Source organism: Salvelinus fontinalis, chromosome 33, assembly GCF_029448725.1.
Source record: "Salvelinus fontinalis isolate EN_2023a chromosome 33, ASM2944872v1, whole genome shotgun sequence".
Classification (NCBI taxonomy): domain Eukaryota; kingdom Metazoa; phylum Chordata; class Actinopteri; order Salmoniformes; family Salmonidae; genus Salvelinus; species Salvelinus fontinalis.
Genome location: NC_074697.1, coordinates 41,076,879 through 41,094,825, shown reverse-complemented (window position 1 = coordinate 41,094,825; position 17,947 = coordinate 41,076,879). Strand labels below are relative to the sequence as shown.

At 43.0% G+C, this 17,947-nt stretch overlaps 1 protein-coding gene and 1 long non-coding RNA gene across 5 annotated transcripts in view; one reads left to right on the top strand and one right to left on the bottom strand.

Annotated features, from left to right (window-relative positions):
* The window catches only part of LOC129832300 (rap1 GTPase-activating protein 2-like), a 100,893-nt gene that overhangs the window by 73,869 nt on the left and 9,077 nt on the right, over nucleotides 1-17,947 (bottom strand). The window contains exons 1-2 of one of the 3 annotated variants that reach the window (XM_055896252.1): nucleotides 13,069-13,227; nucleotides 9,800-9,835 (exon numbers count right to left, since the gene is read on the bottom strand). In XM_055896252.1, coding sequence (XP_055752227.1) covers nucleotides 9,800-9,835; nucleotides 13,069-13,112 — 80 coding nt within the window. In that variant the 5' untranslated portion in view covers nucleotides 13,113-13,227. Of the gene's footprint in view, nucleotides 1-9,799; nucleotides 9,836-12,300; nucleotides 12,333-13,068; nucleotides 13,228-17,947 lie in introns of those variants that run through there. The other 2 variants (XM_055896254.1, XM_055896253.1) reach the window with 2 other exon arrangements.
* LOC129832302 (uncharacterized) lies at nucleotides 12,931-17,488 on the top strand. 2 transcript variants are annotated; one of them, XR_008755899.1, is made up of 3 exons: nucleotides 12,931-13,059; nucleotides 13,192-13,340; nucleotides 13,557-14,664. It is a non-coding gene; the product is annotated as an uncharacterized LOC129832302 (long non-coding RNA). The 2 variants fall into 2 exon arrangements; XR_008755898.1 differs by lacking the exon at nucleotides 13,557-14,664 and adding an exon at nucleotides 17,239-17,488 and having other exon boundaries at nucleotides 12,932-13,059.

Here is a 17,947-nt window from a genome sequence, read left to right as displayed (position 1 = left end):
TGATACTGTATTACTACACTGATACTGTATTACTGCACTGATACTGTATTACTGCACTGATACTGTATTACTGCACTGATACTGTATTACTGCACTGATACTGTATTACTACACTGATACTGTATTACTGCACTGATACTGTATTACACTGATACTGTATTACTGCACTGATACTGTATTACACTGATACTGTATTACTGCACTGATACTGTATTACACTGATACTGTATTACTGCACTGATACTGTATTACTGCACTGATACTGTATTACTGCACTGATACTGTATTACTGCACTGATACTGTATTACTACACTGATACTGTATTACTGCACTGATACTGTATTACTACACTGATACTGTATTACTACACTGATACTGTATTACTACACTGATACTGTATTACTACACTGATACTGTATTACTGCACTGATACTGTATTACTGCACTGATACTGTATTACTGCACTGATACTGTATTACTGCACTGATACTGTATTACACTGATACTGTATTACTGCACTGATACTGTATTACACTGATACTGTATTACACTGATACTGTATTACTGCACTGATACTGTATTACTGCACTGATACTGTATTACTGCACTGATACTGTATTACTGCACTGATACTGTATTACACTGATACTGTATTACTGCACTGATACTGTATTACTGCACTGATACTGTATTACTACACTGATACTGTATTACTGCACTGATACTGTATTACTGCACTGATACTGTATTACACTGATACTGTATTACTGCACTGATACTGTATTACTACACTGATACTGTATTACACTGATACTGTATTACTGCACTGATACTGTATTACTACACTGATACTGTATTACTGCACTGATACTGTATTACACTGATACTGTATTACTGCACTGATACTGTATTACTACACTGATACTGTATTACTGCACTGATACTGTATTACACTGATACTGTATTACACTGATACTGTATTACTGCACTGATACTGTATTACTGCACTGATACTGTATTACACTGATACTGTATTACTGCACTGATACTGTATTACACTGATACTGTATTACTGCACTGATACTGTATTACTGCACTGATACTGTATTACTGCACTGATACTGTATTACTGCACTGATACTGTATTACACTGATACTGTATTACACTGATACTGTATTACTGCACTGATACTGTATTACTGCACTGATACTGTATTACACTGATACTGTATTACTGCACTGATACTGTATTACACTGATACTGTATTACTGCACTGATACTGTATTACACTGATACTGTATTACACTGATACTGTATTACTGCACTGATACTGTATTACTGCACTGATACTGTATTACTGCACTGATACTGTATTACTGCACTGATACTGTATTACTGCACTGATACTGTATTACTACACTGATACTGTATTACTACACTGATACTGTATTACTACACTGATACTGTATTACTACACTGATACTGTATTACTGCACTGATACTGTATTACTGCACTGATACTGTATTACTGCACTGATACTGTATTACTGCACTGATACTGTATTACTGCACTGATACTGTATTACACTGATACTGTATTACTGCACTGATACTGTATTACACTGATACTGTATTACACTGATACTGTATTACTGCACTGATACTGTATTACTGCACTGATACTGTATTACTGCACTGATACTGTATTACTGCACTGATACTGTATTACACTGATACTGTATTACTGCACTGATACTGTATTACTGCACTGATACTGTATTACTACACTGATACTGTATTACTGCACTGATACTGTATTACTGCACTGATACTGTATTACACTGATACTGTATTACTGCACTGATACTGTATTACTACACTGATACTGTATTACACTGATACTGTATTACTGCACTGATACTGTATTACTACACTGATACTGTATTACTGCACTGATACTGTATTACACTGATACTGTATTACTGCACTGATACTGTATTACTACACTGATACTGTATTACTGCACTGATACTGTATTACACTGATACTGTATTACACTGATACTGTATTACTGCACTGATACTGTATTACTGCACTGATACTGTATTACACTGATACTGTATTACTGCACTGATACTGTATTACACTGATACTGTATTACTGCACTGATACTGTATTACTGCACTGATACTGTATTACTGCACTGATACTGTATTACTGCACTGATACTGTATTACACTGATACTGTATTACACTGATACTGTATTACTGCACTGATACTGTATTACTGCACTGATACTGTATTACACTCATACTGTATTACTGCACTGATACTGTATTACTACACTGATACTGTATTACTGCACTGATACTGTATTACACTGATACTGTATTACACTGATACTGTATTACTGCACTGATACTGTATTACTACACTGATACTGTATTACACTGATACTGTATTACTGCACTGATACTGTATTACTACACTGATACTGTATTACTGCACTGATACTGTATTACACTGATACTGTATTACTGCACTGATACTGTATTACTACACTGATACTGTATTACTGCACTGATACTGTATTACACTGATACTGTATTACACTGATACTGTATTACTGCACTGATACTGTATTACTGCACTGATACTGTATTACACTGATACTGTATTACTGCACTGATACTGTATTACACTGATACTGTATTACTGCACTGATACTGTATTACTGCACTGATACTGTATTACTGCACTGATACTGTATTACTGCACTGATACTGTATTACACTGATACTGTATTACACTGATACTGTATTACTGCACTGATACTGTATTACTGCACTGATACTGTATTACACTCATACTGTATTACTGCACTGATACTGTATTACTGCACTGATACTGTATTACTGCACTGATACTGATCCCAAAGCGGGACTTAATACACAACCGTCTTACATTTGACATCAGAACAGCACGCGGACCAGTTCGAAGACGGGAGTCAACGTGATTACACACCGTTGGTGTCTGCAGTGCGTGCTGTAACATTAGCTATCTGTGAGCAGAAAGGCCTTGCGTTCAGCGTGTTCTCAATCTTGCTGTGGGAAGCAGGGTGGAGGAGTGAGAGAACGTCCATCCTGAGGTTAAAGGACGGGTGCGGTACCATCACTTCCTATAAAGGGATGGGTGTGGTACCATCACTTCCTTCACAAAAAACCCATCAACTCTCAGAATCAGTTCTCAACCTATTTCTCACTCAGCCTCCGCATGACCCGTAATAACACTTCCTTAAGTAGGACGGCGAGTTACTTTCACAACATACCATACAACACAGCCAGGAGACGTTTACAGGAAGAAGGAGAACCTCCCTTGCAAGAGAGGAGACCAAACAAGCACAGGTGGACCTACGTTCGTTTACCCAAACCCTCCTGAAAATTAAGGCTTTCCAAAAAAAAAAAACAGCAGAGAGTAAATGCCACGCTCCAAAAATAGCTTCCGCTGAAGCTTGTTGACAGTTAACATTTCCACCTGGGCAAAAAGTGATGAAACATACATGACTTCCTCTCAGATAGATAATAACTGCACTGTTGCTGTGTTGTTGGCTGTTGGAGGAACACGGTGTCGGTTCCATTGTGTGAGTCATTTTCTATAACCTGTCTCTGATTCTTGAAGATGGTTAACATTTCTACCAGCGCAAATGGGTTAATTAGCAAAAAACATCTTCTCTCAGATAATAATATGGGTAATGGTCATGTGGTGGTCATGTGGTGAAGTGTGAACCAGGCATCCAAAGGCCCAGAGCCAGACATGTTACCCCTGCTCCAAGGAAACTAGCTCACATGCAGAGGCACGCATGTGTCCACACGTGCGTGTCTGTCTGTGTGTGTGTGTGTGTGTGTGTGTATATACAGTGCAACACATCACATCTCCCTATAGGATCCACATCTGCACAGTCAGTCACACAGAGAGCGAGAGGGGTGGGGGAGAGGGGGAAGGAGAGACGGGAGATGAAGTACAGAGGTGGGGAGAAAGGGAGGGGAAGAGGGAGTGAGAGGGTGAAAGGGAGATGGAGAGGAGAGAGATGGAGAGAGACAGGGAGATGGCGAGGGGGAAAGGGGGACAGAAGGGAGAGAGTGGGGGAGGAGAGAGAGAGAAATGGGAGAGAGATGGGACAGAGGTGGAGAAAAAGGGAGGGGAGGGAGGGAGGGTGAAAGGGAGAGATGGAGGGGGGAGAGGAGATGGAGAGAGACGGGGAGATGGAAAGGGGGACAGGGGGAGGAGAGAGAGAGAGAGGAGAGAAAGGGGACAGAGGTGGAGAAAAAGGGAGGGGAGGGGCGAGGGAGAGATGGAGGGGTGAGAGGAGATGGAGAGACGGGGAGATGGAAAGGGGGACAGAGGGGGGAGGAGAGAGAGAGAGAGCGACAGGAGAGAAAGGGGACAGAGGTAGAGAAAAAGGTAGGGGAGGGGGAGAGATGGAGGGGTGAGAGGAGATGGAGAGAGACGGGGAGATGGAAAGGGAGGGGGGAGGGTGGGGCAGAGACAGAGACAAAGAAGAAGAGCACAACAACACTCATCCGCCATGACAGTGTGTCTGTCCACCACCTTCCATCTCCGACAGTATCACACATCCCAAATGGCACCCTATTCCTTATATAATACACTACTTTTGACCAGAGGGCTCTGGTAGTGCACTATAAGTAGTGCCCTATAAAGGGAATATGGTGCCATTGAGACTCAGCCTACGTCCACACATCAGACATGGAAGTCCTTAGTTCGTCTCAATACCGTAACTATAGTGTAAACATTTCAACCCAAAATGACTTTCTGAGAAATGTGAGAACCAGACACGCGAGAAAAGAGAACAGAGAATTGTTACCACATAAAAAAAACATGAACCTATGAAAACTATCGACAAAAAACTCTTGATTAGAAAAACGCTCTTTAATGACACCTGGAGACAAGAAAAAGCCACTGGGAACTTTCACCTGTCGACAGACAGACGTGCGCTCAGAAGCCAGAGAAGCACGTTTATATAAGGACTGGGGAGTGGTACGTACTACGGGCCTTTTCTCCGTGTTCCACACGAAAAAACGACTCAGGTCAAACACGCTTCCTCAGCAAAGAGAGACTAACATACAAAATAAAAGGAAAACGCAAACAAAGGAGAGAGGACACACCACATTTACAGACAGAGAAAGGAGAGAGAGGACTCACCACATTTACAGACAGAGAAAGGAGAGAGAGGACTCACCACATTTACAGACAGAGAAAGGAGAGAGAGGACTCTCCACATTTACAGACAGAGAAAAGAGAGAGAGGACTCACCACATTTACAGACAGAGAAAGGAGAGAGAGGACTCACCACATTTACAGACAGAGAAAGGAGAGAGAGGACTCACCACATTTACAGACAGAGAAAGGAGAGAGAGGACTCACCACATTTACAGACAGAGAAAGGAGAGAGAGGACTCACCACATTTACAGACAGAGAAAGGAGAGAGAGGACTCACCACATTTACAGACAGAGAAAGGAGAGAGAGGACTCAACACATTTACAGACAGAGAAAGGAGAGAGGACTCACCACATTTACAGACAGAGAAAGGAGAGAGAGGACTCACCACATTTACAGACAGAGAAAAGAGAGAGAGGACTCACCACATTTACAGACAGAGAAAGGAGAGAGAGGACTCACCACATTTTGCGAGGCATCTTTGCTCGGTGCGAGTTACCCGACCTTCACTCCTCCTTTCAACCCTCTGTCCTCCCTATCCCCCCATAAACACACACACACTCTCAGTCCTGATTATGGCGTTATTAATGAGGTGGTGTGCTTTTGGTGCAAATTGAATGCAGAGGGCTCACTTTGTAGTGGCAGGGGAGCGAGGGTGAGAGAAAGGAGGGAGAGAGAGGGGGGAGGGAGTTGTTGCCAGCCTCTCATATCCCCAGGAGCATCGCCCGCTTGGTCCATCAGTAAATCCACACTGACCTGCTCTGACATGCAAGTAAGCCAGCGCACACACACACACACACACACACACACACACACACAGTACTAAATAGGCTTTGACTGTCCAGAATTTGTTGAATGATTTCAGAGAAATGGGCAAGCGCACAAAAAAACTAATAATTCCACACAAAAACACACACACACAGGGCTCTAATGAGGGCTGTGAGAGAGGGGGAGAGCTACAGCACTACAGCAGTCTGTGAACAACAGACACCTGCAACCAGCTGCTTTGAAGTTCCCCCTCTCCCTCCACCACGACCCCCTGTTCTCTCACCAACATGCCCGGTATACGTGACCTCGCTTGGAGGGGCCTTCGACAGACAGACACACACAGACACGCAACCCAGCAGCCCAACAACCCAGCCAGCCAGCTGACCAGCACTAGTCAGTGCCGTTACAGCAGGAGCATGGCCCACAGTCACAGTCACGACTACCTCATTCATATTCAGGCCCACTCCAAACAGCATAATACACTTGGACCGCCACAGACTAAACAGATAGGCAACAGGCCAACCTTATTTAGCATATCCTGTGTGGGGCGGCATGTTAAAATACACCTTGTGTGCGTCCCAAATGGCGCCCTATTCCCTACGTAGTGCACTACTTATAGTGCACTACCACAGCCCTCTGGTCAAAAGTAGTGCAGTATGTAGGGAAATAGGGTTCCATTTGGAAGGCAACCCTTGATTTGGAGGTCTCTAATGGATCACAGAGCAGGGTACACTCCTTTTTTTTAACTCCACCTCCTGTTTCTACTCAACATCAAGGTGACAGAGACAGTGGAAAGGGTAGATGTATAAATGAGAGGACAAGGAGGAGAAAGAGAAGAAGAGAGAAACAAATAATTGATGAGAGTGTTTATTTGTGCGTGGCAGTGAACTCGGTCATCCCAGGGGTGGCTATGAATAGCTATGGGGTTGTGAGGCAGAATCAGGATCCATGTTCTTGTCCAACGGGAGACTAACCCAGACTAACACATCTCTAGCACATCTCTACCGCAAAATGCTCCTCTCATCGCTACGGCAACCTCTATTACAGGGGTGGGCAAACTTTTTGGCTTGAGGGCCACATCGGGATTTCGAAATTCACAGATATTTTGGCACCGATTTGTCTGTCAAAATGAATTGTGGGCCAGAAAGAGGGCAGTTATTTGAAAATATATAGGTCCATTATAATTTATATAAATATATAGGTCCATTATAAGTTATATAAATATATAGGTCCATTATAATTTATATAAATATATAGGTCCATTATAAGATATATAAATATATAGGCCCATAAAAATGTATATAAATATATAGGTCCATTAAAATGTATATAAATATACTGTATACTAGTTGTTTTTTTTAACCCATAATAATCATTCCCACACAAAAAAGGAATATACAGTATATTATTGACCTTTCTTTAATAAGTCACCATTGAGACCAGCGTGTCTTTTACAAGGGAGCCTTGAATATACAATTTCATAAAATACAAGATACACTCTATATAAACTCAGCAAATAAAGAAACGTCCCTTTTTCAGGACCGTGTCTTTCAAAGATAATTCATAAAAATCCAAATAACTTCACAGATCTTCCTTGTAAAGGGTATAAACACGGTTTCCCATGCTTTATCAATGAACCATAAACAATTAATGAACATGCACCTGTGGAACAGTCATTAAGACACTAACAGCTTACAGACGGTAGGCAATTAAGGTCACAGTTATGAAAACTTAGGACACTAAAAAGGCCTTTCTACTGACTGAAAAACACCAAAAGAAAGATGCCCAGGGTCCCTACTCACCTGTGTGAATGTGCCTTAGGCATGCTGCAAGGAGGCACGAGGACTGCAGATGTGGACAGGGCAATAAATTGCAATGTCTGTACTGTGAGACGCCTAAGACAGTGCTACAGGGAGACAGGACAGACAGCTGATCGTCCTCGCAGTGGCAGACCACGTGTAACAACACCTGCACAGGGTCGGTACATCCGAACATCACACCTGCGGGACAGGTACAGGATGGCAACAATTGCCCGAGTTACACCAGTAACGCACAATCCCTCCATCAGTGCTCAGACTGTCTGCAATAGGCTGAGAGAGGCTGGACTGAGGGCTTGTAGGCCTGTTGTAAGGCAGGTCCTCACCAGAAATCACCGGCAACAACGTCGCCTATGGGCACAAACCCACCATTGCTGGACCAGACAGGACTGGCAAAAAGTGCTTTTCACGGACGAGTCGCGGTTTTGTCTCACCAGGGGTGATGGTCGGATTCACGTTTATCGTTGAAGGAATGAGCGTTACACCGAGGCCTGTACTCTGGAGCAGGATCGATTTGGAGGTGGAGGGTCCGTCATGGTCTGGGGCGGTGTGTCACAGCATCATCGGACTGAGCTTGTTGTCATTGCAGGTAATCTCAATGCTGTGTGTTACAGGGAAGACATCCTCCTTCCTCATGTGGTACCCTTCCTGCAGGCTCATCCTGACATGACCCTCCATCATGACAATGCCACCAGCCATACTGCTCGTTCTGTGCGTGATTTCCTGCAAGACAGGAATGTCAGTGTTCTGCCATGGCCAGCGAAGAGCCCGGATCTCAATCCCATTGAGCACGTCTGGGACCTGTTGGATCGGCGGGTGAGGGCTAGGGCCATTCCCCCCAGAAATGTCCGGAACTTGCAGGTGCCTTGGTGGAAGAGTGGGGTAACATCTCACAGCAAGAACTGGCAAATCTGGTGCAGTTCACAAGGAGGAGATGCACTGCAGTACTCAATGCAGCTGGTGGCCACACCAGATACTGACTGTTACTCTTGATTTTGACCCCCGCTTTGGGGGTCAAGGGACACATTACTCAATTTCTGTTAGTCACATGTCTGTGGAACTTGTTCAGTTTATGTCTCAGTTGTTGAATCTTATGTTCATACAAATATTTACACATGTTAAGTTTTCTGAAAATAAACACAGTTGACAGTGAGAGGACATATCTTTTTTCAATGAGTTTATATATAAAAAATGTTACTCAAACCTCCTGCGACCCGGATTGAATGGGCCACCCATGCCCTATTAGCAAGACTCCCTAAACCAGTCCTCCTCCACTCAGGTAGGCACATACACACACAGTGGCTCAGTCTGCGTGTGCCTGGCTGCCTGCTATGCTCATCATAACGGGAGAGATGGCTAGGTAAATGGGGAAGTGAGTCAGCAAGTCCGAAATCACTTTGTGGAGCCAACCGTGGAGGAGGTTGGAACTACTAAGAGCGGAGCTTCACACAGTCCTGAACTCTAACGCTGGGAAAGCACGGCTGTCACTAACCACGCATGGAGTGTGCCAGCATTTCTCCGCCAACCCACGCATTTTTAGGCAAGCATGTGCTATTGCTGCCCAAGCTCTCTCTCTCTTCTCTCATTTACATCATTTAACAGACACTCTTATCCAGAAGAGTTCATAAATGTTCATACTTTTTTCATACTGTTGCCCCGTGGGAATCGAACCCACAACCCTGGCGTTGCAAGCGCCATGCTCTACCAACTAAGCCACACGGGACCTTCTTCTCAGCTCTTCTCGCTCTCCTCCTCCTTTTAACGCTCTCTGTGAATGCAGATGTTCTGCGACACCGCGACAGCCCCTGCATCACAGTTGATGAACTCCCACAAGGCAATCAGCGAAAGGGGGGAAACAGTGGCAAAAAGGGAAGGTAGAATAGATACAGTACATGACTGTGGATAAATACATAGTGTATAGATCAGTGGAGGTTAAATCGGCTCCTCTAATCTCAGTGTCAACGGAACACTTACCGGCCTTTCAGCGCTGCGACGGTAGACTTGTCAATCCTAGAGAGAGAAAGAGAGAGAGAAAGAGAAAGAAAGAAAGAAAGAAAGAAAGAAAGAAGGAGAGAAAGAGTGAGGGTGGGGTTAGGGGAGAGGGGGGAGAGAGAGGGAGGTTACTGGTCATGAAACAAAATATGATGTTGTCTATGTTATCACTTAATTATGTGTCGCTAACAGGCGCAACATGGATGGCACCTTCCAATGTAATAGATTAAATAATTAGTGCTGTAAAAAAAAAAGAAGCATTTTAGATGCATGGAGTTCAAACACCAACACATTTACAGGCCAGTAAACAAGAAACAACAACTCTGAGCGGATTCCAATAACAGCCATACATAAACCATCCACAACATTTACATCTATATTAGAAAGCTTTTAAAACAGCCATTCACCCCCTACTGCTCACACAGTGACTGTGGCTATAGTTGTTGGACCTTTTTAAGAGCAGTTGTTATCCTACTTCGTTCTCTTCAGTCCCAGACTCCCGTGATTAAAATAGAAATCCACAAAGAAAATAGACATTTCAACATTTTCTATAAGGAAACACCGAAAAGAAAAAACGATTGAAGGATTTTAATGATGGTTAATGATAAAAAACCACTGCCTGTTACTTTGATCATTCTAAAGGTTGAAAATCACTTTGGTTTTACTTTGTAAAAACAAATAAGATAAATGATATATATTTGGTAGTGATATTGGTGGGCGTTGTGTTTTGTCTGTGTTTGGTGAAGCCTGCATAATGCCATCATAGACATGAGTGGACACCTCTCACAACCATGAATGACCTTCATGACAACTGACCTGAAAATGTCAAGACTCCTAGTACAGTACACCTATGCTCCCTAACTACAAGCCCTATGTCACTTAGCCTAGTAGTATCTATGCATCTCAAATGGTACCCTTGTCCCTACATAGTGCACTACTTTTTACCAGGGCCCTATGGGCCTTGTTCAAAAGTAGTGCACTCTGTAGGTAATCGGATGCCAGTTGATGTCTATTCCAACTTCCTTGTCATCTCAGACATAAACAAATATCAGTTGAATGTTGTCCAGTGCTTTGAATATCACCATCACAATCTTTCTGGATGCTTCTATGAATGGCCTCTCTGTGATCATCATCATCACTGGTCAACAACAACCATAACCCCCCCCCCTGTAAGAGGCATCACAGTGTGGTCATTCTATAGCCTAGTCAGCCTCCCCACCCTCCTCTGCTGTCTCCACCCTGCCAGCCTTACACTGGCTCTGTACCATGAGGCTGAGGGACAATGATGTAGGCTTTATTGGGCTGTATCTCTGGAGGCTTGTATAGTGAGGGGAAGTGGCCCTGCCCTGACCACAAAGCTGATACATACACCAACTCAAGAACATTGACTGATAAGAAGCCTGCACACACCCTGTGACTACATCTCTCCATGTGGAGTGTGTGTGTGTGTGTGTGTGTGTGTGTGTGTGTGTGTGTGTGTGTGTGTGTGTGTGTGTGTGTGTGTGTGTGTGTGTGTGTGTGTGTGTGTGTGTGTGTGTGTGTGTGTGTGTGTGTGTGTGTGTGTGTGTGTGTGTGTGTGTGTGTGTGTGTGTGTGTGTGTGTGTGTGTGTGTGTGTGTGCAGGCGTGTGCCTTACTATAAATACACAGAGATGCAGTGGAGAGTGGAGGTACTCCTCCATCAAAAACAACATTGTGTCTCAGCACCACAGATGGCATGGATGAATAATGCCATGATATATGCCTCTCCTCCACTAACTCTCCTTATGCTACCTCTTCTTCTCCTCATCCCTCATTACTTTCCCTCTCTCCTTCACCATCTGATGGGCCTGACACCTCCCTCCCTCAGTCTCTAATGTCCAGCCTGATCTTCAGAAATGTCACCACAACAGCAAACTGGCATAGCTGGCATAGACCTGACAGGCCACAGATAACCGTGTTCCCAGCTCTAGAGCAACAGTAGAAAGCTGTAACTTAGCAAAAATCCAAACAGCCATTACTTGAGAGTGGATGCAGTAATTCATTTCAGCACCATTCAACCTCTGCTGGGTTTACTGCAGTCAACACTGTGCCTGCCTGGCAGCAGCCAGCCTGTTTCAGCGCGAGGACGTGGTTTGAGTGTATTAAATGATTGACTACATGGTGGGTTGACAGCATCAATACCGTAAAACATTGAGGTGAGCTGTGCGAGGGTAGTTCAAAAGCTGCCTTTCTACGCTGTCTCATGGTCTCTCTACAGCAGTGTTTCCCAACCCTGGTCCTCCGGTTCACCCAACAGTACACATGTCCATTGTAGCCCTGGATAAACACCTAATTTAACTCATTGAGGGCTTGATGATTAGTTGAATCAGGTGTGCTTATCCAGAGGTACAATAAAAATGTGTCCTGTTGGGTGTACCAGTGTTGGGAAGAAACACTGCTTTTACAGCATCAGTAACACACAAAATGCATGCGTGTGTGTGCGTGCGTTTGTGTTCGTGTGTACCTGAAGCTAAGCTCCATTCACCACACGTTGTCAGCCTTTCTCTCTTCTGAGGCGATTGCCTTTTCAGTTCTCACAGAGAAATATGCAGACAAAAAACTAACTCTCACACATGAAAAGCTCATATGGGCCTTGCAAACTGAGATCATACATGCATTAATGAGCTGACACAAGTAGTGTAACAAATTCCCTTAAAAGTGGCAATCTGGTATTTACCTTTTAATTAATATTACTTAGAAATTCCTCATGAGCTTAGTTCAACTGTCTTCCCCAAAATATGAGTTTGTTTGACACAAACAATATAATCATAAACCAAAACTGTTTAGCTTAGAAACATTTGATCATTTGGATCTCATGGATGGTCCCATTCCTCAGCTGTTTACCAAAAAAGTGACAGGGTCTCTGCTTTGTGTCATTAGACATAAAGCTATCACATTTTCTGCATTCCAGACGTAAATATCGAGATTTAAAAAACGACACTGGAGAAACACAAACAGAGTTCTACAGATGAGAGGACAATAACACAAAGCAACTCATTGACAACCGTCTGTGATCATTCCCCCTGGTAGAGACCGCACCGAGACAGAACAGCAGCCTGTCAAAGTGCTGCAGAAGTGTTGCACACACACACACACACACACACAAAGTGGAACAGACAAAGCCCTCCACCCATCCTTCCTTTCAAAACACATTCAGCTCTAGTCTGAACAACGGGAGCCTGCTGAATTCATCAATTCGGCCACCAGCCGTACGAGAGTTAAGGTAACGTACCAGCCGAATCCTCCAAAGGATACACTCCTCTTCCTTCTCAGCATTCTGACAGGGGCACTGGGATTGTCACTCTCACTGTCTTTTGTCTCGCTCCTCTCTCTTTCACTCTCTCGGTCTTTGAAGAAGTCTAGGCAGTCCTGCTCTGTTCCCTCCTCCCTCACCTGTCCTGCCGCTGCACACAGTTTGGCACTTCAGCTTCTCAGCACACAACTCAACTCCACTCCACACAGAGGGGAGGAGAGAGCCTGGGGCTGGGAGGGGCCAGGCGAAGGGTAAGACTTTCTCATCTGTTGTGTGTGTCTCTCTATCTCCTCTTTCTCTCTCACCCTCACAATTAGCCACACTGGACTCCACCCTCACACTTACTTACACAGATTCCAACACACACACACCACATATGCCTACGTACCCACACACATCCATACTGACTTCACACTCTGTGTATTCATTTGTTGTGTAACTATCAGTCTTTTATATTTGATCTTTAGCACTGCATTGTTGGAAAAAGACGCGTCAGGTTCACTATTAGTCTACACCTGTTGTCTACGAAGCTGTGAGAAAGAACTGAACTGAAATCTCTCTCACACCCACATCTCACACATTCCCTCCTCTCGGAGCCACCCAACCTGCCCACAAGAAGGAAGTGTTGCCACAGCCGGTGTCACTTCCTCTGTTCTGGACTTACCAGAGCTGTCTTCATCAGGGAACTACTATATTTATTTATATCAATGTGGTCCTTGCCAATACAGTCACATACAATGATACACACCGTGAATATGTACCGTACATTCAAATGTACTGTTTATTCATTGCTTCAGACATATCTGAATAATGGATGTACTGTCGATTTTGCATTTTGAAAGGAAGCCTGTTCTGGTCTGATGAAGCCAAGACAGAACTATTTTGGACTGAACACCAAGCGTCACATCTGGAGGAAACATGGCACCATCCCTACGGTGAAGCATGGTGGTGGCAGCATCATGCTATGGAGATGTTTTTCAGCGGCAGGGGCTGAGAGACTAGTCAGGATCGAGGGAAAGATGAACGGAGCAAAGTACAGAGAGATCCTTGATGAAAACCTGCTCTAGAGTGCTCAGGACCTCAGACTGGGGTGAAGGTTCAACTTCCAACAGGACAACAACCCTAAGCACACAGCCAAGACAGTGCAGGAGTGGCTTCGGGACAAGTCTCTGAATGTTCTTGAGTGGCCCAGCCAGAGCCCGGACTTGAACCCAATCGAACATCTCTGGAGAGACATAAAAATAGCTGTGAGCGACGCTTCCCATCCAGCCTGACAGGGCTTGAGAGGATCTGCAGAGAAGAATGGGAGAAAATCCCCAAATACAGGTGTGCCAAACTTGTAGCGTCATACCCAAGAAGACTCGAGGCTGTAATTACTGCCAAAGGTGCTTCAACAAAGTACTGAGTAAAGCGTCTGAATACTTATGTAAAAGTTCATTATAAATTAGCAAACATTTATAAAACCTGTTTTTGCTTTTTCATTATGGGGTATTGTGTGTAGATTGATGAGGGGAAAAAACAACTTAATACATTTTAGAATAAGGCTGTAACGTAACAAAATGTGGAAAAAGTCAAAGGGTCTGAATAGTTTCCAAAGGCTCTGTATATATATATATATATATATATATATATATATATATATATATATATATATATATATATATATATATATATATATAAATATATATATATATATATATGTAACCATCTACATACAGTACATACTGTAGGAGGTGCAAGGTTGCCGCTCTGAATGAACCAGGACCCGTGAGACAGCCAGGACGCGTAAAAAATGGCACCCTACTCGCTATATATTGCACTACTGTATATAGGGAATAGGTTGCCATTTGGAACACAGCTCCAATGTGACTGTGAACAAAAGGAGGGTCCTTCCTTCTCCAGCTCTGCCACATTCTTAGGACTAAAATAAACAACTATGATTATTACTTGTTTTCTTTGTATTGAAATAAAGGGTTTTTCCAATATTCAACACAAGAAACACTGCAGCCAGTAGCCTTATCCACACTGTCTACTATCTGGTATCACTGTAAACCCTAATTTTATTTTTAACTCAGTCAATGAAATGTCTTTATTACTTTAAATATTTATGTGGTACTGACTCAAAACTAAATGAGAAGTTTTTTTAAATGTTATGATGCAAATTAACTTTTTTAATTGGTACAACTTTGTCACAGCAAGTTCAAACAACTTGATTGTAACGTTTAAACCGTTTAAACACAAAACTTGTTTTATTGTCTATTGAGCATTAACCTATTAAGTATATCTAACTCAAAACCTGTCAGGACAACTAGGTACTCACAATATTTTGGTAATATCACATAGAAATTATACTTTGTTTAAGCAGAGGTTAGTCAAGTCATTGTTTACGTTAATTTAAGAAGAACGAACTATCATATTTTCCAGCATGCTCTACTTCATGTAGATTTTGAAATCATTTTTAATATCTGTGTTTTTGCATATACAGTGTATTCGGAAAGTATTGAAACCCCTGGACTTTTTCAACATTTTGTTACGTTACAGCATTTGGTAGTTGTTTCACATTCATACTATACTTGGTGAGGGATACATCAGAGGTAGCCTATACATGAGGGGGATACACTGTACACTGATTGATTGATTCGTCTTATACTACACAAAGATAAATATCATGAAACTATTCCAATCAGTTAGTTAGATTTTTTTTCACCCGCTTCTGAAACGGCTGTTCTATTTTAAATGGCTTAGGTAGTCTCGTCACAATGTTCCTAACCCTGGCAATCATTATGAATGCAGGTTGCGGTTGAATAAAAATTCCAACTGTTGGATATGGTTTTGCAAAATTCCGGGAAAATTTTCCAAATTTGACCAGAAATACCGGTCATTTGATTCCTGGAAACGAGAGGGAATAAGCAGAAAATCCTTCAACCAGGATTTTGTGAAAATCTTGGAATTGTGAGAAAGTTACTTGAATTTTGCAACCCTACTTGCAGGCCTGATGTGGCCTGTAAAACTAGGCTTCAAAATAAGGCCTTATGAGATATGTAATGTATGGTCATATAAAGTTTACAAAAGAGTCTTCTAAGTGCAGTCAACTTCATATAAAACATTTCTTAACATCTGTTTAGAGTTCAAACCACTGATAACTTTTGTATTTAATTACCAATGAGCTTAAAGTTAAATGTATCTCCAGACATTTTTTTTTCTTTTTTTTCTTTCTTCTTTTGCTTGTTAACAGACATTCTACCTTTATTGGCTCATACTTTTGTTCAAATATTTTTTATTGAACACACACAGGAATGGTGTATAGGTATAAAAGGCAGGTATACAATTTTTATCTAAACATAAAAGAGCAGACAGAAACAAAAAGACCCAGAGTGCTGGGTACAAAACAAATATTACAAAACAAGACATACAGAACAAGGACAGGTAGAAAGAAAGAGGGTAGATGTCATCCCCCACTTCTTCCCCCCCTTTATCCCTTCCCCACTTCTTCCCCCCCTTTATCCCTTCTCCAGCCATTTTTGACTTACTCAAACATTTAAAGCTGATACAACTCAAATCTGGACCCCCTACGTGGTCACAGTGACTCTATCGGTTTGAGTAATGACTACAAAATCACATTTAGGAACAACTTTTCCCTCAACGTCAGCAAGACAAAGGAGCTGATCATGGACTACAGGAAACGGAGGGCCGAGCATGTCCCCGTCCACATCGACGAGGCTGAAGTGGAGCGGGTCGAGAGCTTCATGTTCCTCTGTGTCCACATCACTAAGGAATGAACATGGTCCACACAAACCAACACAGTCGTAAAAAAGTAACAACAACGCCTCCTCCCCCTCAGGAGACTGAAAAGATTTGGCACGGGCCCTCAGATCCTCAAAAAGTTATACAGCTGCACCATTGAGAGCATCTTGACTGGCTGCATCACCGCTAGGTATGGCAACTGCTCGGCATCCGATCACAAGGCCCGACAGAGGGTAGTGCATACAGCCCAGTACATCACTGGGGCTGAGCTCCCTGCCATCCAGGACCTCTATACCAGGCGGTGTCAGAGGAAGATCAATTAAATGAGATGAGCATCACTTGAAATGCAATCTGCAGCGCTCCCAGTGAAACAGTGCTCTGTCTGTCTGTCTTTCTGTGTTTTAGATGAGCCAGATTGGGTGCCCGGTGCCTATTCACATCATGACATGATTCACCATCTCCATCAGGAAAACAGCTCTCATTGAAACCCAATACGATGCTCAAGTAGATTGTTATTGTCTAGTGGGCGGCCATGAGCCGTGTCAAAAAATAAATGAGGCAGATAAACTCAAATGTGTTGTGTCACAACTTGTGTCAAATGTGTTGTGTGTCAGTTGTACAACCCGAGGCCCACTTTCCATTCGTAATGTCATTTCCGCTTGAGCCGACATATTATGCAGTGTTTACCATGAATGCCATCTCCGCAGCTGAGGGAACGCTGCTTAAGGCGCATTATCGGTTGTACAGTATAGCACGCCTTGCATTGAATGTAGCAGTATTGTCCCCCCAGTAAACCTTCACATGAAGGAGACCAGGCAAGCTCTGACCTGATGACACATACTAATGTGTGTATACTGTACAATACTGGCAGGAAGCAGCTCCTTATCACAAGCTACTTTTACAGTATAGCAGCCCCACACACTTCAGCATTATTTACAGAAGAATGTCCTTTTCAGTTCCTTGACACACATGCTTCAGATATATGATCAGAAACACCCTGAGGTTACAGTGTAACCAGCAACACCATCAGCCCGTTCACGAAACTGACCCAATGTTTTATCCCAAATGTACTTTTTTCTAACTGTAGATTTTGTGCTCAATGTGTCCTTCTGCC